At 36.7% G+C, this 25,309-nt stretch overlaps 1 protein-coding gene across 1 annotated transcript in view; it reads left to right on the top strand.

The window, feature by feature from the left end:
* USP8 (ubiquitin specific peptidase 8) overlaps positions 1 to 25,309 on the top strand; it is a 76,826-nt gene that overhangs the window by 6,294 nt on the left and 45,223 nt on the right. Inside the window, exons 2-4 of the mRNA XM_027067236.2 lie at positions 14,769 to 14,937; positions 17,615 to 17,759; positions 24,013 to 24,098. Of these exons, the coding sequence (XP_026923037.2) occupies positions 14,834 to 14,937; positions 17,615 to 17,759; positions 24,013 to 24,098 (335 nt within the window). The 5' untranslated portion in view covers positions 14,769 to 14,833. The remainder of the gene's footprint in view (positions 1 to 14,768; positions 14,938 to 17,614; positions 17,760 to 24,012; positions 24,099 to 25,309) is intronic.

Below are 25,309 nucleotides of genomic sequence, written 5' to 3'. Positions count from 1 at the left end.
TGTGGTGACTCTCTTTCTCCTCTAGAGCAGTGTCACTCGAAGTAGTCAGTTTGTGTGATAGGCTTGAATATGAATCAGTGGATTGCTTTCTTCACAGAGAAAGTCTTGCTACTATAACAACTTCAGTGTGCTTAATTGATTTACATTCTTTCATAAATTTCTTATGTTATCACACACAGGTGACAGTTCCCCAACCATCACTGGTCTGTGGGCCACACTTGGAATAGCATTACTCTGCAGAACTTGTACACTTTTTCATTTGTAACCTATAGTAAGAAATACATTTTACATTTCAACCCAGTGTTCTGTATATGCATACGCATATAAACAAAACTGAAGTTTGATGAAACAATGCTTAACCTCACCATATGTGACATGCTCTCATTTTCTCATCAATTTTATTTTTTAAATGCTGATTGTGACCTTCTAAATGGTCTTAAAAAAATAAGGAATACTATAGGGATTACAAATCCTTCTCAATTTATGATGGAGTAATGTCTCAATAAATCCATCATAAATTGAAAATATCATTAAGCTGAAAATGCATGTAATACACCTAACCTAACAAACATCATAGCTTAGCCTAGGCTACCTTAAACGTGCTCAGATCACTTACATTAGCCAATAGTTGGGCAAAGCCATCTATCACAAAACCTACTTTACAATAAAGTGTTAAAAAAATTTTTTGAGTATTTGAGAGAGACAGAGTGTGTGTGTGCGTGAGAGCAGGGGAGGAGCAGAGAGAGAGGGAGAGATAGAATCTCAAGCAGGCTCCATGCTGTCAGCACATAGCCCAACATGGGGCTTGATCCCATGACTGTGAGACCACAACCTGAGCTGATAGTTAAGATTCGGACACTCAACCAACTGAGCCACCCAGGTGTAGGTGGATTTTTAAAACACTACTGTCACACAGCAAGTGCTAGACACATAGCAGATACTTAGAAAATATTTAGAAAATAAGTTTTAGCAGTCACTAATTCTTGAAGGGGTTGAGCCTTTTAATACTTTAGGATTACCTTATTATTTTTTTTAATCTATTTATTTTGAGAGAGCATGAGTGGGGAAGGGACAGAGAGAGAGAGAGTGAGAGTGAGAGAGAGAACCCCAAGCAGGCTCTGTGCTGTCAGACAGCAGAGCCCGATTCAGGGCTCCATCCCATGAACTGTGAGATCATGACCTGAACTGAAATCAAGAGTTGAACGCTTAAGTGACTGAGCCACCCAGGTGCCCCAACTTTAAGAGTACTTTAAAACATTTCATGAGGTGTGCCTGGGTGGCTCAGTCAGTTAAGCATCTGACTCTGGCTCAGGTCATCATCTCACGGTTTGTGAGTTCAAGCCCCATATCGGGCTGCATGCTGACAGCTCAGAGCTGGAGCCTGCTTCAGATTCTGTGTCTCCGTCTCTCTCTCTGCCCCTCCCTTGCTCATGCTCTGTCTCTCTCTCCCTCTCTCAAATATAAACACTAAAAAAAAATTAAAACATTTCATGAATACTTACTACTCTATGGCATTTAAATTAGAATGAGTATAGAATGCCTTATATGACATATAAGGCAATCAGAAGATATAATGAGTGCTATTGCTGTCAGAAGGGTAGAGATGAGATGAGATGATGGATGCCTGCTGGAGACAAACTTTGCTTTCCTTTCAGCTTTGCCAAGAACCCAGGCAGTGGCTCGTGTGAAGCCCTAGTTCAGATATCAGGACCAGTTTGAATACCACAAACCTCAGTCTTCACTTTTTTTACTTTTTAGTCTTTGTGGTTCAGGTCATCTCATTTCTACTTTTTCTCTTTGGAAGAATCAGAAGGATGTCATAAACAGAGAGGTGGATACATCTGCGTTCCCTTTCCTTCCCCCATTGTTAGCTCATTTGAGTACTGTCTGGCTTTCACTTTTGGAGCACTGCCGTTTGACTGAAGCTGAAGTATTTCATCTTTTTTTTTTTTTTTTTAGTTTATTTATTTATTTTGAGAGAAAGATAGTGAGCAGGGGAGAGGCAGAGAGAGAGGAGAGAGAATCCCAAGCCTGTCAGTGCAAAGCCCTATGCGGGGCTCAAACTCACGAACTCTGAGATCATGACCTGAGCCGAAATCAAGAGTCAGATGGTTAACTGACTGAGCCACCCAGGCGCCCCTGAAATATTTCATCTTTATCAGATTTACACATCTTAAGAAAATTAATTTTTCAGAAGAACTTTAATTTTTCTTACATATCCTTTTTTGTTTTTATTTGTTTTTAACTTACAAACCTTTCTGAAGCATAACACAGTTTTAGTGGGCTGTATGTTATATTCAGTTCTAGAGCTAAACAAGTAGACTGTATAAATTGAGTTCTACACATATTAAACATTTTATAAGGATCAGTAGGATTGTTGTGACAACAACAAACTGCTGCTGCTCTTTTTCTTGTTTTTACTGTTACAGCCCAAATAAATTATGATTTCATCCAGTGATACAGCCCTTAATTTATTTTGTCAGTCTATTTTGAAATCTCTTTAGAGGTTTTCACTTTAAAGTGTAGCAGAATGACTTATCAAGAATTTAACACATTAAATTTCGCATAGATTTAAGTTACACATGTATCCTTCTTTGCTGTCTTATTTGTTTAGGGGAAATACTCTTTACCTTGTACTTTGACTTCTGTAGAATGTGTGCTTGTAGAGACAAACAGCAATTAAGGCAGTACTGTTAAGTATTTTTAATACCAGGCATCTTATTTAACAGCATAATTTATATAATTTTGTGAATGAAAATGAAAACAACCTTGGTCCTTTTATTAGAGAAAATGTTTTCTTATTTCAGCTATTCTCAAAAATCACATAAGGACAGGGGTGCCTGGCTGGCTCAGTCACTAGAGCATGCTACTCTTCATCTCGGGGTTATAAATTGGAGTGGGTGTAGAGATTACTTAAAAATAAAATCTTAAAAAAAAAAAATCAAGGACAGGGAAGTTCACTTTAAAAAATACAATCTTTCATGGGGCGCCTGGGTGGCGCAGTCGGTTAAGCGTCCGACTTCAGCCAGGTCACGATCTCACGGTCCGTGAGTTCGAGCCCCGCGTCAGGCTCTGGGCTGATGGCTCAGAGCCTGGAGCCTGTTTCCGATTCTGTGTCTCCCTCTCTCTCTGCCCCTCCCCCGTTCTTGCTCTGTCTCTCTCTGTCCCAAAAATAAATAAAACGTTGAAAAAAAAAATACAATCTTTCTCCCAGAAACCCTCAGAAAAAACTTTGTCACCGTAATCTTATTATTTTACTTTCCCTCCATGTATCTAATTGTTAGCCAATCCCTGTTATTCTACCTTTGCAGTGTCTCTTGTATCTGCCTCCTCCATTCCATCTCTCCTGCCCTAGTTCTGACCTTCATCATCTTTCCTTAGGATCATTATCATAGGTTACTAGTGTCTTCTTTATCTCCAGTCTTTTAAAACCTAACTTTGTAGTGTTGCCAGTTTGGATCATGTAACTCTCTTCTTCAGAACCTTATGGTTATTACCTTTAGAAAACAAAGTAAATGCTTTAATGTGACATTCAAGGCCTTCCATTTTCTATTCCCACACTATTTTTTCAGGCTTTCCTGTCTAGTAGGTCTTAGTTCGTTCCCTATATCGGCTAGTTCCTAAAGATGTTCTTTGATTTTTTTCCTGTCAAAAGCCTTTTACCAAGATTCACATAAATGCTGTCTCTTTCAAGATCCCTCTTCTCATGGTTAATCTTCCTTGTTAATTTTTCTTACTGTACAATGTTTGTAACTCTTTATAGTTGGATATCTTACTGTGTTGTATTACCATTGCTTCCAGCTTTCTCTTTCATGTTAATTTTTTTAAACTTGTTGAGGAAAGAGATATCTAATCTTTGAGTTCTTGGCAGCACAATATCTTTTATACAGCAGGATATCTGTGAATGTTTGAATCGAATTTAATCTTGAGATAGCTAATGGTTTCCTATTTTAAGTTACCTAGGTAGCATAATTAGTTTTTGTATTATTTGTCTTTCAAAGATCCAAGCTTTAAAGGTAATCATGAAAAACAGATGCAACTGAGAATATTGTCTAGACCTTAATTTTAGAAGGTTCAAATCAATAGCTTTCTTTCCCAGCCAAGAAACCTAATTGTCATGAATCAACAAAATAGGCTCTATCTGACTTTTTGAACATATATTCTGTGGTTAGACCACTAACTTGTGACCCAGATAGAGAATAGAGTTGGAAAAACAGGTACTGTCAGACTGGTACCTGGTTACTCTGCCTAACTCTGGCTTTAGTCCCTGTCTTAGTACACTTACTAGTATCACCAACAAAAAATGATTGGGTTTTGGGGGAATTACATTTCAAGAGGTGGTTTGTATTGGGGGAGCAGATATTTGTTCACTGTTGGCTAAGTAAGCCTAAGATCTTAGCTGATCTACTTGAGGGCAGAAGAGTCAGAAATAGCTCTTGTTACCATTATCTGTCTTCTGGCCTCATTAATAGTCCCAGCTCCAGTGTCCCCTGCCCTGTGCTATATGTTTCCTTAAACACCTTCCTTAAGAGTTTCTTGACCTTACTGTGCTTTCCTTTAGTCAAATGTATTACTCCTCAACTATTGCTTCTTATATTTCAGTAGAAATCATGTTCCTGGAGCACCATCCAACTCTATCCCAGCATTCTCTTTTTTATTGCCAGTTTTTTATTTTTCAAATTATCTACAATGTTTCCATGTCTTTATTCCTTAATGCTCATGCTTTTGCTTCTATTCACACCACTGTATGGAAGCTGTATTCCAAAAGATTTATATATCAGGCTCTTCCAATATTCTAAATATATTTTTTTTAATCAGTATTTTAAAACATACATATTTTGTCTTTGTTTTACCCATACTTCCTAACTTTCACATGTGTCTGGGTGTTTTCATATTTATATACAATTGCACATTTTTATTCATATTTGCATTGTTAATCTCATAGTTAATTGCTTTCTTTAAAATTTTTTATGAGATCTATGTTAAGTACATTACTTAAATTCTTTTATATGTTATGAAGCATCACAATAAAATGATTACCGTATGATCACCTTCAAATGTGCCACTGAAACTGAGGAATAAAACCTTACTGATACCTTGTATGTGTCTCCTGATTACATCCTCTGTCTGCCTCTCCAGATACAGAATTTATGTTTATCATTTCCTGTCTGTCTTTATAGATTTATCTTATTTGTATCTTTAAGCAATACACTGTTAAATTTAATTTGTTTTAAAACTTTATACAAATGGTGTTATATATATTCCTGCTTTTTCACTCAGAGTTGGGGGGATAGGCAGGAGGTGGGAATGGGGGACGAAAGGGTGTTTTGTGGTTAAACTGTTTATCTTGGAAAGTCACGGACCATGTCTTATATACCCTTTATATCTTTAATACATAACATAGTGTTTTTTGCAAGTTAAGATACTCAGACAATGCTGTAGTCTCTGTAATTGTGAGGAAATCCAAGGGATCCCTGTCATACTCTACTTAATGGGTGCTGTGACCTGTTTTTGTGATGAATTGTTGATGAATTAGATATGTAACTAGAAGGACATTTAATGTTTTTGATCCATTTGGGAATGATGGTGTGGTCCAAAGGTTTTTTTTCCTCCCCTATCCCTTTGGCTTTAGTCACAGAACACAGAGTGGAGAGACAAGTGTAGAAAGTGCTTCTATTTAAGACTTGTTCCTAAATGCAGAGATCTGAAACTGCTAAGTAAAGCATTTGATTAAACATGTGTTTGTAGGTACATAGAGCAAGTATAAGATGGAAAAACATGAATGTTATAAAAATAACTTTTAGAGAAAAATAGACAGCTAGGTTTGGTGACTAAGGCAGTCGGTTGATTGTACAGGGTTAGAAGGAATAAGTTTTAAAAAAATCACAAAATATTAGTATTTAATATAAAACATGACTAGAATCCAAGCAAATCAGGGTGCCTTTGGAGTTTCACAAAAGTGAACAGATGCCTTTTTCCCCCTAAGTTGTATCTTACTCAGCTTTTCAGGATTAGATATTCATTGATGACCACTCATCTAATAAAAGTAAACTGATAAAAGGAAGAGCATTAAGATAGTGAAAGGAAATGATGGGGGGAAAAGTTACAGTCTGTTAAATGCATTAATGTAGTTACAGGCATACCTTGGAGGCATTGTGAGTTCAGTTCCAGACCACTGCAATAAAACAAATATTGCAATAAAAAGAACCAAATGAATTTTTTTGTTTCCTAATCCATATGAAAGTTATGTTTACACTGTACTATAGTCTATTTAGTGTGCAATAGCATAGGTCTAAAAAACTACATTGCTAAATTAAAAAAATACTTTATTGCTGGCTGGGAAGATGGTAGAGTAGGAGAACCCTAAGCTCACCTTGTCCCAGAGTTACTACTAGATAACACTCACATCAGTGTAAATGGCCCAGAAAATGATTTGGAGACTGGCATAACAAATTCCACAGCTAAAGGTGTGGAAGAAGAAGGCCCCATCAGAGAAGGTAGGGAGGGCAGAGATACAGTTTGGAAGCAAAATGAACTGCAGCTATCTATGGTGGGGAGGGAACTGGTGGTAAGAAGAAGGGCAAAAAACAGAGAGCTTCACACCAGAGAGCCCACACGGGGGAGACATTTTCCCATAGCATTTGCTTTGAAAGCGAGAGGAGCTGCATTTTGTGAGTTCTTACGACTGGTGGGACTTAGAGCCTGGGATTTTACCGGTGGGACTTAAAGCCTGGGATTTTAAAAATCAGCAGGCTTGGGTTCTTGGAGAGCCAGGAAGGTGTTAGGAAGTGGAGTCCCCAACCTTAAAGAGACAGCACGAGAAACAGCCCATGAAGATACAGCCTGGAAGCAGCAGTTTGAAAAACACTGGGGGCAAGTGGGAAAGAGAGTGATTTATTCAGAGTGTGGCCTAGAGAGGCAGGGATCACAGAGAGACCCCAACAGGAACAAAGGAGCTGGCACACTCTCCCCAGTATAAACACAGTGCCACCTGCAGGAACCAGCATAGCACCAACACTCACTACGTAATTTGCTTACACCAAGCCTGATCCCTGTACTTGGCAGATCGCCCTTCCCAGTCACACTTGGCTCAGCCTGGGCACTGCAGGCCCCCTCCCCCAGAACAGACCCCACCAACACCTTGTCTCCCGACGCGTGCATTTTGTGGGACCTCAGTAATACCGGCAGCAGTGACACATCTCATTTCGCAAGCCGACCACCACACACCTCGTTAAAATGTGTCCCACCCCACCTGGGATCAAACACTGCCCACAACAGGCAAAGAGAGCCTCTGCAGACAACTGGATTGAAGGAAAAAGAGGCCAGGTTCTCAACAGCAGAGCACACGCAACACACATGGGAGATACTCCCTGAAGCACCAGGCCCTGGGGAACAGGGGACATTGAACACAGGACATTACAGGACCTCTTCTTCATAAGGCCATTAACGTGAAGAGCAAGAGATGTAGCTTACCTTCTTACCACAGAGAAACAAAGTTAACAAAATGAGGAGACAGAGAAATATGTCCAAAATGAAAGAACAAGACCACACCGCAACAGAAGACTAAGTGAAATGGATATAATGTGCCTGCTAAAGAATTTAAAGTAATGATCACTAAGATAACTCACTGGACTTGAGAAAAGAGTGGACTACATCAGCGAATGAGACACTTAACAAAGAAAACAGAACCAGATATCAAGAACACTATAAATGAGGGACACCTGGGTGGCTCAGTTGGTTAAGTGTCCAGCTTCGACTCAGGTCATGATCTTGGGGTTTGTGGGTTCAAGCCTCGCATTGGGCTCTGTGCTGACAGCTCAGAGCCTGGAGCCTGTTTTGGATTCTGTGTCTCCCTCTCTCTCTGTCCCTCCCCTGCTCCTGCTCAGTCTCTCTCAAAAAAAAAAAAAAAAAAAAAAAACACTAAAGAAAAAAAAGAGGAACACAATAAATGAAATTAAAATACACCTGATGGAATAAATAGCAAACTAGATGAGGCAGAGGAACAAATTAATGACCTGGAAGAGTAATGGAAAGTAACCAAGCTGAGCAAAGGAGAGGAAAGGAAATTAGGTAAATTGAGAATAGTTGTAGGGAACTCTGACTCCATCAAGTGTAGTAACATCTGCATTATAGGGATCTCCGAAGAAGAGAAAAGGGGATAGAAAATTTATTTGAAGAAATAATAATAGCTGAAAACTTCCTTAATCTGGGAAAGGACACAGAAATCCAAGTCTAGGAGGCGCAGAGATCTTCCCCAAAAAATTAATGCAAGGAGGTCCATACCACAAAACATATTAATTAAAATGGCAAAAAGTAGTAATAAAAAATTCTTAAAGCAGCAAGAGAAAAGAAGATAGTTACATACAAGTGAAGCCCCATAAGCCTGTAAGCAGATTTTGCAGCAGCAACTGCAGGCCAGAAGGGAGTGGCATAATATAGTCAAAGTGCTGAAAGGGAAAAATCTGCAGCCAAGAATACTCTATCCAGAAAGGCTAGCATTCAGAAGAGAAGGAGAGATAAAGAGTTTCTCAGACAAACAAAATTAAAGGAGTTCATAAGTGCTAAACCAGCCCAACAAGAAATATTAAAGGGAAATCATTGAATGGAAAGGAAAGACCATGAGAGGATGAAAAGTAAAAAACACAAGAGCAGTAAAAACGAGTATTTCTGTAAAAATTAAAGGATTCATAAAATAAAAGGATGTAAAATGTGACACCATATACCTAAAACATGGGGTGGGAGAGGAGTACAAAGTGGATCACCAACTTAATATAGATTACTATATATATAAGATGTTATAATAAACCTAAGAGTAACCACAAATAAAAAGCCAGTAATGAGTATGCAAAGAACAAAGAGAAAGGAATTCCAGTATATCACTAAAGAAAACCAATAAATCATGAAAGAGCAAGAGAAAAAAGGATCAGAGAAAATCTGTAGAAACAACCACAAAACAAGTAATAAAATGGAAATAAATACATATCTATCAACAATTACTTTGAACGTAAATTGAATGCTCCAGTCAAAAGACATAAGGTGATAGAGTGCATTAAAGAAAAAAAAAACCCATGAATAATGCTGCATACAGGGGGTTCATTTCAGACCAAAGACACCTGCAGATTAAAAGTGAGGGGATGGTGAAATACTTAGCTTGTAAATGGATGTCAAAAGAAAGCCAAGGTAGCAATACTTACATTGGGCAAGATAGACATTAGGGCAAGGCTGTAACAGACAGACAGGGACACTATATAATCATAAAGGGGACAATCCAGCAAGAAGATATAGCAATCGTAAATATTTAATGTACCCAACATGGGAGCTCCCAAATACATTAAACAGTTAATAGCAAGCATAAAGGAAATCATTAGTAGTAATACAATAACAGAAAGGGACTTTATTATCCCATTTACATCAATGAGCAGATCATCCAAACAAAATCAACAAGGAAACAGTAGCTTTATTTTTAAATTATGTTTGTTTAAGTAATCTCTACACCCAGCATGGGGCTTGAACTCACAACCCCTAGATCAAGAGACACATACTCTTCTCACTGTGCCAGTCAGTCACACTGAAAACAGTAGCTTTAAATGACCACTGACCAGAGGGATTTACTGGGTATATTCAGAATATTCCATCATAAAACATCAGAATATGCACTCTTTTCAAGTGCACACGGAACATTCTCCACAAAAGATCACATATTAGGCTACAAAACAAGTCAACAAATTCAAGAAGATCAGTAATATACATCTTTTTCATACCACAACACTATGAAACTAGAAATCAACTACAAGAAACTATCTGGAAAGAGCACTACATGGAAGTTAAATAACATGGTACTACACAATGAATGGGTCAACCAAGAAATCAAAGAAGAAATCATAAATTTCATGGAAACAAATGAAAATGAAAACGCCACAGTCTAAAATCTTCGGGATGCAGCAAAAGTGGTTCTAAGAGGGAAGTGTATAGTAATACAGGGCTACTTCAAGAAGCAAGAAAAATCTCAAACAACCTAACCTTACACCTAAAGGAGCTAGAAAAAGAACAAACATACCTAAAACCAACAGAAGGAAGGAACTATTAAGATTGGAACAGAAATAGATGACATAGAAACAAAAACAAAAAAATAGAACAGATCAATGAAATCAGGAGCTGGTCCTTTAAAAAGATCAACAGAATTGATAAACCTCTAGCCAGACTCTTCAAAAACAAACAAACTTGAATAAACAAAATCACAAATGAAACAGGAGGCATAACAACCAACACCACAGAAATAAAAACAATTATAAAAGAATATTATGAAAAATTATATGCCAACAAATTGGACAACCTAGAAGAAATGGATAAATTCCTAGAAGTATATAATCTACCAAAACTAAAGCAGGAAGAAATAGAAAATTTGAACAGACGGATTACCAGCAAGGAAATTGAATGAGTCATCAAAAACTGCCAACAAACAAAAGTCAGGACCAGTCGGCTTCACAGACAAATTCTACCAAACATTTAAAGGAGAGTTAATACCCACTCTTCTCAAACTATTCCAAAAACTAAAAGAGAAAAAAACTTCAGAATTCATTCTATGAAGCCAGTATCACCCTGATACCAAAACTAAATAAAGACACCATAAAAAAAGAGAACTATAGGCCAATATCTCCATACTAGCAAACTGAATCCAACAATACATTAAAAAAAAAAAATGCACCATGATCAAGTAGATTTATTCCTGGTATGGCAGGATGGTTGGTTCAGCATTCACAAATCAATCTCTGTGATAGATCACATCAGTAAGAGAAAGGATACACACCATATGATCATTTTAATAGATGTAGAAAAAGCATTTGACAAAGTACAACATCCATGACAAAAACCCTCAACAAAGTAGGTGTAGAGGAAACATATGTCAACATGATAAAGTCCATCTATGAAAACCCACAGTTAACATCATACTCAATGGTGAAAAACTGAAAGGTTTCCCCCTGAGATCAGGAACAAGACAAAGATGTCCATTCTCCCCACTTTTATTCAACATAGTACTGGAAGTCCTAGCCACAGCAATCAGACAACAAATAGAAATGCATCCATATTGGTAAGGGAGAAGTAAAACTTTTACTCTTTGCAGATGACATGGTACTGTATATAGAATACCCTAAAGCATAAACCAAAAAAAGTACCAGAACTGATAAATTAATTGGTAAAGTCACAGGATACAAAATCAGTGTGTAGAAATCTGTTGCATTCCTATGCACTTATAAAGAAGCAGCAGAAAGTGAAATTAAGAATTCCATTTACAGTTGTGCCAAGTACAATAAAATATCTAGGAATAAATTTAACCAAGGAAGTGGAAGACCTGTACTCTGAAAACTATAAATCACTGATGAAAGAAATTGAGGATACAAAGAAATGGAAGGACAGTCTTATGCACATAGGTTGAAAGAACAAATATTGTTCAAATGTCTATACTACCCAAAGCAATCTACGGATTTAATGCAATCCCTGTCAAAATAGCAACTCAAACTAGAACAAACAGCCCTAAAATTTGTATGGAACCACAAGAGACCCCAAGTAACCAAGGCAATCTTGAAAAAGAAAAAATGAAACTGAAGGTATCACAATTCCAGACTTTTATTACACAGGTGTAGTAATCAAAATAGTAGGATACTGGCATAAAAATAGACAGTAGATCAATGGAACAGAATAGAAATCCCAGAAATAAACCCACGATTGTATAGTCCCTTAATCTTCAGCAAAGGAGGCTAGAATATACAATGGAAAAAAGACCAACAAATCGTGTTGGGCTATCTGGACAGCTACATGCAAAAGAATGAAATTGGACCACACAATGTATTTCTTCATACACAAAAATAAACTCAAAATGGATTAAAGACCTACATATGAGACCTGAAACCACAAAAATCCTAAGAGATCATAGGCAGTAATTTCTCTACCATCGGCCATAGCAACATTTTTCTAAATATATCTCATGAGGCAAGCGGAAAAATAAACTCTTGGGGCTACGTCAAAAAGCTGCACGGTAAGGGAAACAAAGGCAAACTAGTGAATGGCAGAAGATATTTGCATATAACATATCTGATAAAGGGTTAGTATCCAAAATATATAAAGAACTTATACAACCCCATACCCGAAAACAATAATCTAGTTTAAAAACAGGCAGAAGACATGAACAGACATTTCTTCACAGGAGACCTAGGGCGCCTGGGTGTCATAGTCTGTTAGGTCATAATCTCATGGTTTGTGAGTTGGAGCCCCACATTGGGCTCTGTGCTGACAGCACAGAGCCTGCTTCAGACCCTCTGCCTCCCTCTCTCTGCCCCTCCCCTGCTCATGCTCTTGCTCTCTCAAAAATAAACGTTTAAAAATTCTAAAGAAAAAAAAACCTATAGAGGACTAACAGACACACATAAAGGTATTCGGTGTCACTCATCATCATCATCTAAATGCAAATGAAGACTACAATGAGGTATCTCACATCTGCCAAAATGGCTAAAATCAAAGACACAAGAAACAAATGTTGGCAAGAATGAAGAAACAGGAGCCCTCATGCACTGCGCAACCACTGGTGCAGCCACTGTTGAAAACAGTGTGACTGTTTCTTAAGTTAAAAATAGGGGTGCCTGGGTGGCTCAGTCGGTTGAGCATCCGACTTCAGCTCAGGTCATGATCTCACACTCCATGAGTTCAAGCCCCGTGTCGGGCTCTGTGCTGACAGCTCAGAACCTGGAGCCTGCTTCAGATTCTGTGTCTCCCCCTCTCTCTGCCCCTCCCCTGCTCATACTCTGTCTCTCTCTGTCTTCAAAAACAAATAAAAACATTAAAAAAATGTTTTTTAAGTTAAAAACAGAACTACCCAATAATCCAGTAATCACTACTGGGTATTTACCCCCAAAATACAAAAACACTAATTCAAAGGGATACGTGCACCCCTTTGTTTATTACAGCATTATTTATAATAATAGCCAAGATATGGAAGCAACCCAAGTGTTCTTTGGTAGGTGAATAGATGAAGAAGTGGTATATATTATATATATATATATATATGAGTATGGCATATAATTATATGTAAAATATTTTATATGTTACATATTTATTCTATATGGTGCACATATATGAAACATTTTATATATGTAATGAAATACTTAGCGATATAAAAGAATGAAATCTTGCCATTTGCAACAACATGGATGGCACTAGAGAATATAAACGACATTTTTAGAGAAAGACAAATACCATATTATTGACTCGTGGAATTTAAGAAATGAAACAAAGGAAAAAAAAAACAAGGTAGACAAACCAAGAAACAGATTCTTTTGAAAAGATTTTTTAAATGTTTATTTTCGAGAAAGAGGCAGAGCATGAACAGGGAAGGGGCAGAGAGAGAGGGAGACACAGAATCTGAAGAGAGCTCTGAGCCATCAGCACAGATCCCCATGCAGGGCTCAAACCCACCGACCTGCAAGATCATGACCTGAGCTGAAGTCAGACACTTAACTGATTGAGCCACCCGGGCACAAACAAACTGGTAGCTACCAGAGTGGGGGGGGGGGGGGGGGGGCAATCGGTGAAATATGTAATGTGGAGTAAAGAGTACATTTATCATGAAGAGCACTGAGTAATGCATAGAATTCTTGAATCAATACGTTGTACTCCTGAAGTTAATATAACGCTATGTTAACTATACTGAAATCAAAATTAAAAACTTAATAAAAAATTATTGCTAAAAAATGCTAACCATAATCTGAGCTTTCAGTGAGTCATAATCAGTAATCACAGATAACTAAAAAATATAATAATGAAAGAGTTTGAAATACTGTGAGCATTACCAAAGTGTGACACAGACATGAAGTAAGCAGATGTTGGAAAAATGACACCAGTAGGTTTGCTTGATGCAGTGTGGCCATAAACCTTCAGTTTGTAAAAAACAGAAGCACAATAAAATGGAGTACAGTGAAACAAGGTATGCCTGTATTTATTTGAATTGCAATTAGTTCTTCACAGCAGAAGACATTGTATAAATTTAATGGGATTCCTCTGAAGCTTTCATTTGGTGACAACTTAGGATCTTACCGAGACTTCTCATTTGCTATGCTCTCCTGATCTGCCCTATATGCATTCCTGCACACATACACACACAATTGATACATACCCAGCTTTTCTTCCTCTTAATGTTCATTTTACTACTTGCTCCATCTTCCTAATCAGAATTTAGCACAGTGTATGAGGAGCAAAGAATGTAATGAAGCTTCAAAGACCCTTTTTGGAATAAACCAAAGTACTTGAGTGTATTCTGTTCATATATGCCTAGCTCCACATAAAGTGGCCCTGCCTACTCCCTACCCCCAGTTTGTTTCCTTTTATAAACTGGTATTATCAATGAGAGAGGGAAATATTTCTAAATGAAACTTCTTTCTACTTGTGATCTATGCATTAATGCAGATTTAATGGTAGAAAAATATAGAAGTTCTTACTCTGTTGATTCTTTTGACAGGAAAGATTCTTAATAATTAAGGCAAAGCAATAGAAATAATAATTCATTTAGTGAATATTTGAAAAAAATTAATTTGTTTAATGATAGCCTTTATATCTTGAATTCCCAAAATAGATACTCAAGATAATTTGAAATTAACTCTTAACAAAAGATATAGTTTAGGGCTTTTATGTCTTTTAACTCTTTTAACAAAAGAGTCAGTTTAGAACTTTTATGTCTTTTCACTTGTTAATTGGAATTATTTGCATTTGTTTTGTTTCAGAAAAGAACTACTTTTAACGAAGTACACCGTCCATTGTGAAAGTGGAAAAGTTAAGCTAATTCATCATGCCTGCTGTGGCTTCAGTTCCCAAAGAACTCTACCTCAGTTCTTCACTAAAAGACCTCAATAAGAAGACAGAAGTTAAACCAGAGAAAATAAGCACGAAGAAGTATGTATTCTTTGCTAGTTTCACTGAATTATATATTAAGTTTTACTTCATTTCCGTATTATTAAATGAATTAGAGGAGTAGTCAATTTGAAGCTTATTTGAAAAATGGCATCATCACATGAATAAGACCTGCTTAGAGAAGTTCTTTATCTTGGCAGAATGTATGTGTATTCTGGCAAAATGCATGTTTTCTATTCTTTGGACAATATATCAGATTATAAGTTTACGAGGTGAAGACTACGAGGTTTCTACAAAACTCATACAGCCACAGTTAATGTCCTTTCATAAAATAGTGCAGAAATACTTCCTAATTAAAGATCATTTTTATCCTTGTATGTTTCACATGGAACATCTGGTCCTAGCATAGGCTTCTTTGATTAAAGGAAGTGAAATACATATTTTTTTTAATCTTATATTCAGCATAATATTAATTTGTACCAATTTAACATGAACTTTTAACTAAATGATTTATTTTATGTATTTTTATTTTTGAAGACATGGAGTCTATCAACCTGCTGAGGTCGAGGCTAGAGATGATACTTTACTGATAATGATTACAATATCTATCTTGAGATAAAATATAATTGTGAGGGAGAGGTCCAGGTATTTTGATACCAACTGGAAGTAATTTTGCTAAAAATGGGCTTTCAATAAGATTAACTTCTTGAAGTTTTGTCTCCGTTAAGAGACAAGAGGCAATAGCGAACTTTTCCTCTGAATTAATTTTGACCGACAAAGGAGATTTGGAGATTAATGAAGTAACTACATTATTGTAGAGTTGGAAATAGAGTTTCAGAAAGAAAGATGGATTTAGTCAGCCATATACCCTGGACTTGGGGTAAGCAGATTGTAGAAATCAGGGAGAAAAGAAGGGTTCTGTGGGTCCTCCATAAATGGAAGGCCCTAAAAAAAAAGATATGTATGATCCCAAATGAACCTGTGAACAGACGTCTAGAGAAACCTATGAATGCACAGGGACATCTTTATGAGTCATTTTCTACATGAATAGACAGAAAATGCAAAGAAAAACATCAAGGATGAAGAGGAGGGAATAGTAGAAACTTTAAAGAAGGTCAAGAAAGAAAATCCCAAAATGAACTGGTATTTCTAAGCATCATAATTATGGACAAAATGGGCTTTTTAAAAAGAGATCTTTTCAGGGGCAGGAAGAATAAGAGAGGGATTGTTTCACTTCTTGAGCTAAGTTGGTAATATTAATGCAGTGACAGAGAAAGCAGCTCTTTAACTTCTGTTGAATCACTTTCAAATAGGAAACAGTGGGAAAGATAAAGCCACCTTGAAGCTTTCTCAGAAATCTTTACCTAATCCTAAGATAGATCAGTTTCATTCTGACAGTGTCTAGGTTAGCTCTGGGACCACCCTGGTCCCATAGGAAGTGATATGTCAGAAGGACTCCCTAAGTATAGAACCACAAACTCATGTTCTTGCTATGTCACAGCACTATTCTAAAAAATGCTAGAATCCTTTTAGGATTTTTGGTTGTTTCACTGGACTCACAGCAGCACTGCAGCCATCTCACCTTGATCTGCTACATATAAGCCCGTGAAATGTACATGCCTCAGAGTGAAAGTTTAAAGAAAACCCAAGCACTGTTGCACCTACTCCTAAGCTCTTCTAGGGAATCTCCTTTCTAGCTTTGGTTTGATTTACTTCTGTCCTAGGACTGTGATGCCATGCTAGGCAGGGCATACACACTGACTAAACTGGTCCTTGTATAGGACTGTCTTTGGTCCTAAATATCACTTTGGCCCTGTTGCTTTGTGTGGTGTTCTTGGCCTGACCAATTTCATCATTAATCCATGTTTGCAGTTGTGGAGCAGTTTGAAAAATATAGAAAAACAAGAAGCACTGCTTTGCATAAATAAGTTGCCAATAAAGAGCATTATGTATAAGCATTGACACTATAATTGGATTGCCAGAACTTTAGTCCTAAGTGATTGCATTTCTCTTGCAGAAATGCCTATTTTATTAATTTGCTTTCTAAAGACTGTTAACCAGGCAAATGGCCTTATAATGAAGGCCACAGAATCTTTAAATATTTTACTAAAGTGGAATTTTAAAATGCCTTATTTTTAGATTTTAAATCTCTTTTCCACCAGGATCAGTGAATAAGAGTGCAGTTCAGCCATTTTGTAGAAAACTTTAACCGGCTGAAAAGATTGAATCACATCCCCTTCCCTGTCCCTTTTTTTTTTTTTGGATTTTTAGGTGGGGAAATTTTTACAACATAGTTAGAAAGGGATGAAGAAAACTGAAAAGTATTTTAACATTAAAGTAATAAAGATTTTGCCTTTCTTCAGTAAAAATGGTATGGAGTTTTGTTCTTTAATCAGAGTATGACTATTACATGGCTGCCCAAGGAACACTTGCCTCAGGATTATCTATTAGCAGATCTTTTAAAACTAGGCTTAACGCATTTTGAATAGCTTGATGGAATATAAACAACTATTAGGAAACAGAAGTATTTATTTGTAGGCTAGGGGAATTTTCAGGTTGTATCCTAACATATATCTAACTTTGTACCAGTTATGAAGTAATGCAATCTACATTATGAAATTCATGTTATCAAAATACTCTGTAGACCTTAAACATGACTCGCCCTGCCCCCTGCCAACGTGTTAAGTGTTTTAATTATTTTTTTTTTCTCTAATTGAAGTTATGTACAGAGTGCCCTGAAGATCTTCAAGACAGCAGAAGAAAGCAGATTAGATCGTGATGAGGAAAGGGCCTATGTACTATATATGAAATATGTGACTGTTTATAATCTTATCAAAAAAAGGCCTGATTTCAAGCAACAGCAGGTACCTTTTATTTCTGCATTCTTATTTGCTAAGTTATTTTTACGCAGCAGAGCTATCGATTTCTTCTAAGAGTTTTAACTAATACTGAAATTTAGATCACATTATTCAGCAGCATGTTCAAACTCCTTTGCAGACAGAAAAAGCAGATTTAGTTTGATTATTTGCAAAGTTATATGTGTATAAATGTGGATACACTCACACTATATACACATACCTAATTTGTCTTGGATTAATACAAGTTTTTTTTAAAGTTCTATTTTTGAGAGAGAGAATGCACGCACACATGTGCAAGTCAGCAGGGGAGGGGCAGAGAGAGAGGGAGACAGGCTCCAGGCTCTGAGCTATCAGCACAGAGCCCTATGTGGGGCTCAAACTGACCGTGAGATCATGACCTGAGCTGAAGTCATATGCTTAACCCACTGAACCACCCAGGCGCCTGGATTAATACAAGTTTATAGCAGCATACAGACACATAATCAGTTTTCCTCTCCACTAAATGATCGCCAAGTCAAGTGGAAGGATTCAGTTTACTCATGTATTAAATAAGAAAATTGTGGGGTGCCTGGGTGGCTCAGTGGATTAAGCGTCCCACTTTGGCTCAGGTCATGATTTGCAGTTCATGAGTTTGAGCCCCGCATCAGGCTCTGTGCTGACAGCTCAGAACCTGGAGCCTGCTTCAGATTCTGGGCCTCCCTCCCTTTTTGCTCCTCCCCCACTCAAGCTCTGTCTCTCTGTCTTTCTCAAAAATAAATAAACATTAAAATAAAAATGTGACTGCAGCTGTACTTTCTCAGGGTTCGAGGTTTAGTCACTTATTTTGTGTGTGTGTGTTTTGTTGTTTTTTAACTTTTTTATTTGAGTGTAGTTGACCCACAATGTTAGATTAGTTTCAGTATACAGCATAGTAATTTGGCAACTATGTGTTATGCTGTATTCACCACAAGTGTAGCTACCATCTCTCACCATACAGAACTATTGCAGTATCATTGACTACTCTATGCTGTGCCTTTTATTCCCATAACTTACCCATTCCATAACTGGAAGCCTGTCTCCCATTCTCCTTCACCCATTTTCCCTATCTCCCCACCCCCCTTCCCTCTGGCAACCATCAGTTCTCTGTGTTTGCAGGTATGATTCTACTTTTTGTTTGTTTATTCATTTGTACTTTTTTAGATTCCACATTTGTCTTTCTCAATCTGTTTCATTTAGTATAATACCCTCTAGGTCCATCCATGTTGTCATACATTACACAGTCATCCTTTTTACAGCTGTGTAATACTCCAGTGTGTGTACACATACCTACACACCACATCTTCCTGTTTCATTCAACAAGTGATTAGTCAGTCCCTTGTTTTTATGTGACAGCTTTTTATATTTGAATGACATTGTAGTCATGTTAGGGTTCAGTTAATACTGATTACTTCCATTTTTATTTTTTATTATCAATGTTATTATTATTACTTTTTCTTTTAATCCTTTGAGCAGGTACCTTTCTTCCACTTTGCTGAAGCCATGGGGAGTTAGGGAAGGAGGGTAGGAGAGGTGTAAATGATTAAAAAGAATTAATGACTAGGATAAATGTTGCTAGAGAAAATGGTTGTGTTTCAGTTGCACCAGAAATAGGCAAAAGAAGAACATAGACACTAATGAAATTGGAGGAATATTGTTTTGGTGGTTCCACCTTTACTTAGTAATAATCTTGCTGCCAGACAATAGTACTCAAATAACTGCTTATAGGTTTCTTACCTGGTGGAGAAGCCATTCTTGAATTAGTGTTGAGATTTTATTTTGTTCACTGGTGGTAGAATTGGCTTGCCTTGTTTAAATTGACTTACAGAAGTACAAAAAAAAAAAAAGAGTTCTCATATTCTTTGAAATAACTTTTTTTCCAGAGTAGTGTCACCAGTATAATTTCTTTTGGTTAAGTGGGTTAAGGGATGACTTTAATGTTTGATTTAATAGTAATAGGGGTACCTGGCTGGCTAAGTCGGTAGAGCATGAGACTCCTGTTCTCAGGATTGTGAGTTAGAGCCCTACATTGGGTGTAGAAATTATAAATAAATACACTTAAAAAAATTGTGGTAAATCATTGCTGGTATTTCTTCTCATCAGCAAAGTCATGTTAATAATAGTTACAGAGATTTAGATGTAGCCTTGGAAAGGTGGCCCCTTGCATTTGGAGATGAATCCTCCTGTCCACAGATGGCTAGATTGGTCCTGCCTTAGAACATTCTTGGGCATGTCTGTCTGCAGGTAAGGTTTGGCCTTCCCAAATTCAAACATGTTTCTGCATGTTCTTTGATGGTTTTTACGGTATCTATTAAAGTGGAATCACTTTATTTTATGTTTTAATTTTTTTTAATGGTTATTTTGAGAGAGAGACAGAGCACGAGCAGGTTAGGGGCAGAGAGAGAGAGGGAGACACAGAATCTGAAGCAGGCTCCAGGCTCTGAGCTGTCAGCATAGAGCCCAACGTGGGACTCGAACTCATGAACCATGAAATCATGACCTGAGCTGAAGTCAGACACTCAACCAACTGAGCCACCCAGGTACCCCAAAAATGGAATTGCTTTAAAAAGAAGTGTAGAAGTGTTTATTAGTAAAGTAAATACTTTGAAAGAGTTGCAGCTTTGGATAACTTAGTGGTTTTGGTGTCTGCCATTTTGTCTGTTGTAGGAGGGCCAGGTTTTTATGTTTACTTTTTAACTGTATTTTTCTTTTTTAAAAAAAATTTTTTTTAATGTGTATTTTTGAGAGAAAGAGAGCACGAGCAGGGTAGGGGCAGAGAGAGAGAGGGAAACACAGAATCTGAAGCAGGCTCCAGGCTCTGAGCTGTCAGCACAGAGCCCAATGTGGGGCCCAATCCCACAAGCCGTGAGATCATGATCTGTGCCAAAGTCAGACGTTTAACCGACTGAGCCACCCAGGTGCCTCGCTGTATTTTTCTAAGTTAGTAGTTACTTTTATCCTTTGAGAAGATTGGTAGTGTTTTTGCTGCTACTACTTTTTAACTTGAGAAGGTTAGGAGTGCAGTTTAATCGATAAATTTTTTCCATTTCCACAGAGTATCTATTGCATTTCCAAAGGGAGTAGTTGAAAGTGGCAGTTGTTCAGCTTAGGAAGTTCCCTGCAAAGGCTCAGGTAACCCTGGCTGTTATCTTATATACTGCAGTTGTTCATTTGCTCTGTCCAGGGTACACATCTGCTTCTGCCTTAGAACTGTTTTTCGTTTTATTTTATTTAGCCCAGCATCTCCAGTGCACGCCAAGTATGTGAAAAGTCAAATTTACTAACTAGATGGGGCGCATGGGTGGCTCAGTCAGTTGAGTGTCCAGCTTTGGCCCAGGTCATGATCACATGGTTCGAGTGCAAGCCCTGCATCGGGCTCTGTGCTGAGAGCTCAGAGCCTAGAGCCTGCTTCGGATTCTGTGTCTCCTTGTCTTTCTGCCCCACCCCCACTCGCACTCTCTCACTCGCGTGTGCGCGCTCTCTCTCTCTCTCTCTAAAACATTAAAAAGATTTTTTTTTTTAATTTGTTAGCTAGATATTTTCTGGGTTTTACCCTTTAAATCAGGTTGTGACAGAATGTAGTTTCACCAGTCTTCTTCAGAAACTTATATCTTTCACTCTTGTACATGAGGGAATATTTCAGATTTAGATAAGACATGAACTTCACAAGCTCACTAGCAGAAGACATATTTCTTACTCGTTGAAAACAGTTTATGAAGAATGTTTTCAGGGTTATCTGAAAAGGGGGTGGAAGACTAATGATACTGAAAATATTAGTGTAGCAAAGTCTAGATAAAATCAGAATTAAATTTTTAAGTCTGTATGGCATTATTGTTGATTATTCCTAAATATTATAGGCAAACTTTTTTGTTTGGGAAATCATGAGATTTGTTTGATTTTTTAATTTTTTTAATTTTTTTAATTTTTTTATTTTTTTGAGAGAGAGAACATGAAGCAGGACAGGAGCAGAGAGAGAGAAAGCGAATATTAAGCACTTCACACTCTCAGCACAGAGCCTGATGTAGGGCTCGATCCCATGTCCCTGGGATCATGACCTGAGCCAAAATCAAGAACCGACTGAGCCACCAGGCACCCCAAGTTGTTTGAATTTGCATGTTCAGGAGTAAGAAAGTTTTCCTTGGGTTAACCTGAGAAGCAAACATTTTTAGTTGTGTAAGAATTGGATGTTATTTTTTTATTTTGCCAATTGTCAATATTGAAAACTTGAAAATATTCATACTTGCTTTAACTGTGATCCTTTAAGAGCACGGAAAGAGAGAATTATTGACAAGAAACCTTACTAATATTAGGGAAGGGCCTTCTGGAAATTTGTAACAGGTATGCCTAAACACAATGTTTTCAGCATTTAAACAGTGTTAGGCTGGGCTTACGCTGGCTTTTTAATAAATTCATGTCAAAAAATTAATACAACAAGTCATGGTATTTTTTGTTTTTGTGTTTTATTTTTATGAGAGAAACCTTACAGTAATGACTAAATTTTGTTTTCTGTTAAGAGAATATTGCATCTAAAGTCTGGACATTGTGGCACTGAAGTAATTACAGTTTCCACTGTAATTTTCAGTTGATACAGTATTGAAAAAAACTAAACTTTTATTGAAATTATATAGGGAAGGATCCTTTTAATTTATTTAGTCTTTATTTAGAAGAATAAGCCTAACTGAAACATTACCTACTTATTTATTTATTTTAAGTAATCTCTACACCCAACATGGGGCTCAGATTCATAACCCTGCCCCTGAGAAGAGTCTCATGCTCTATCAACTGAGCCAGCCAGGTACCCCCAAACATGATCTTCTTTTAGGCTAGATAGATATATGATAGCTATAGGTTTTAAGTTTGTTTATTTTTGAGAGAGAGAGAGAGAAAATGGGAGAGGGGAAGGGACAGAGGATCCCAAGCAGGCTCCACACTGTCTGCATAGAGCCCTCCACAGGGCTTGATTCATGAATGGCGAGATGGGTGAGGTCGTGACCTGAGGCAAAATCAAGAGTCAGAAGCTTAAGCAAGTGAGCTTAAGTTTGATGCTTAACTGATTGAGCCACCCAGGCACTCCCTTGGATCTTTTTACGTTTTATTACTATATCATTTGTGATGAACTGTGCTACTAGGCTCTATTTGCACAGTCACATTGACAGGTTGTGGCTAATTAGATCCAAAAATCAGTTAGCTGAGTCTCACTATGCTATTGTCATGTCAAACCAACCTTGATTTGAAGATAATCTCTGACTGCAGGATTCAGTGAGTGACTTCTTAGAGAAGTGATCTTGTAGCAGGATTCTCGCACAGAGAGTCGTGACACCGAGGCTTTTCTGTTTAGGAAGCAGCTTTATTCATGCCGGCAATGGCTCATTTGAGATCATACCCGAAGAACTGAGCCCTGAACGTCATGTGGCATAGTTTTTTTATATATTTTTTATTTCTTTGTCTTCCATATATGGTAACACACAAACATGTAGTCTGATTAAGTGGTCTTGTGTTACAAGGTTGGGAGGAATGTCATGTATGCTTATAGCCAGGTTGCCTTGAGGGCTTTTTTTCCTTTATATTCCTTAGGGAGGACACACTACTACAATTTTTCTTAACTTTATTATGCTTGTTAGTAAATTATGTGCCAAACAAGTTGTGTGTGTGTGTGTGTGTTTAAAGAAGAGTGTATTATTAATGATTTATTTCTACCATTTGATTTTCATTCAAGGTTTCCTTGGATGTGAAACTTGTTTTATATCAAATGTTTGACTCCACTTGAGAGGTGGGTCACTATTATAAAATAAAGGTGGAAGCCCCAAAACATCTCAGTATAAAACAAGTAAAACAAAATAAATCCCATGTCAATATACAATTTACTGCTTCTCAGACTAGAGAAAAAAAACTAACATATTTACAAAAGGAAATATATATTTTGCTCCTGAAAGCTTTGCTTTTTGGCACTTATTCATAAATAGTAAGAATAGTATTTATACTTCTTAAAGGTGTCTCCCAAATAAATAAAATTATTACCTATTAGTTTTTTTTAGCATACTATTGATATGAAGAGATACTTTGGAACATTTAGAAAATAAGTTGTGTTTATGTAGGTTAAAAGTTTAAAAAAATACTTCATTCAATCATAATGTTTTCATCCAAACTTTCTTTTACATAGCACCATGATTTTAACGTTTTTAGCATTAGTGCTGTGTACAATGGCCAGTACTAAAATTATGGGATGGTTTTCTTATAATTTTAGGACTACTTTCATTCAATACTTGGACTTGCAAACATCAAAAAAGCTATTGAAGAAGCCGAAAGACTCTCTGAAAGCCTTAAACTCAGGTACAAACATTATTATAAAATCTTTAAAAGAACATATATTTAGAAGATAAAAATAATATTTAGAACTTGTCTGACCATGCATATGAATCCCAGTTCCTAGCAATAAATCTTACGTTAACTGGAACACAAAAATGAGAATCTTTTGCCATATTAATGCCTTTATTGTGTTCATGTGTTACCATTCATATTTTTTACTGAAAATCTAAAAATATGAAGAATGATAGATTCTTAAGGTAAGCATTGGTAGAGTAGATGGGAGCTCAGGTCCAATTTTTTCTAACTCTCTGGCAGGATTCTTGAGAAAAATATAATTCCTCATATTCCCCAGGTTATAATGTGCTACTGGACATTGGTCTTAGGGAAATGAAGTATTTGTGGTTAGTTTTGAACTGCATAGTTTGCAAAAATTATGTATGTTTAAAAACAAATCTAATTCTAATATTTGTCATGAGTGCCTTATCAGACTTAGAAAGTAATTAGAAATTAAAAACAGTATGTTTGAATTTTTAGTTATTAATAATTCTTTGTTTTTTTATTTTTATTTATTTTGGTTAGTCATTCTTTGAATAATGAAATAAAAGAGGAACGTTTTTTCTTAATGATTTTTCACACTTGGATTAATTAACTAGTCTAATTATATACATCATAGTCTTTACTTACAAATTATTTTTTTGAATTAATGTATTCCCTTCATCCTTCCCAGAAATTACTAATCTTGGAGCTGGAGTATGTTAAGATGATTGATAAAAGTTGGAATCACTATTCTCTTCCTCCTTTAGCCAGTTAATGAACTAAGTAGAGTAGAATTTCTCCTAATCTTTGAGTTACCCCTATTGACTGTTTCTCTTGGATTTACTAAGTTTTTCCCTACTTGTACTGTTATCAACAGTAATATTCTTTATTCTTTTATCTTTTGGGCATTAGGGCCATTTTCTCACTTATTTATTGTCTTTTTTATATTTTGAACTACTTTATAAGTAAATGAGTCTTTAGAGTTAATTTTAAGATTTTAAGTCCTTTGTAAAAGAAATTGCAGCAGATGTGAAATTCAGTGGAAAGGTTGAAATTAGTGTAAGGAAAGAACAAAAAACATTAAACAACTTTAACTTGAGATCATAGTGTTTCTTTTCAGGATATTTGGCAATTTGAATTAAGTCTACAGAGGGCAATTTTATGATTTGTGGTTTGTAACAGAACACTGGCAGAATCAA

Source organism: Acinonyx jubatus, chromosome B3 (genome assembly GCF_027475565.1).
Source record: "Acinonyx jubatus isolate Ajub_Pintada_27869175 chromosome B3, VMU_Ajub_asm_v1.0, whole genome shotgun sequence".
Lineage (NCBI taxonomy): Eukaryota > Metazoa > Chordata > Mammalia > Carnivora > Felidae > Acinonyx > Acinonyx jubatus.
The sequence above is the reverse complement of the archived record's forward strand: the minus strand, read 5'-3'. Positions and strand labels throughout refer to the sequence as shown.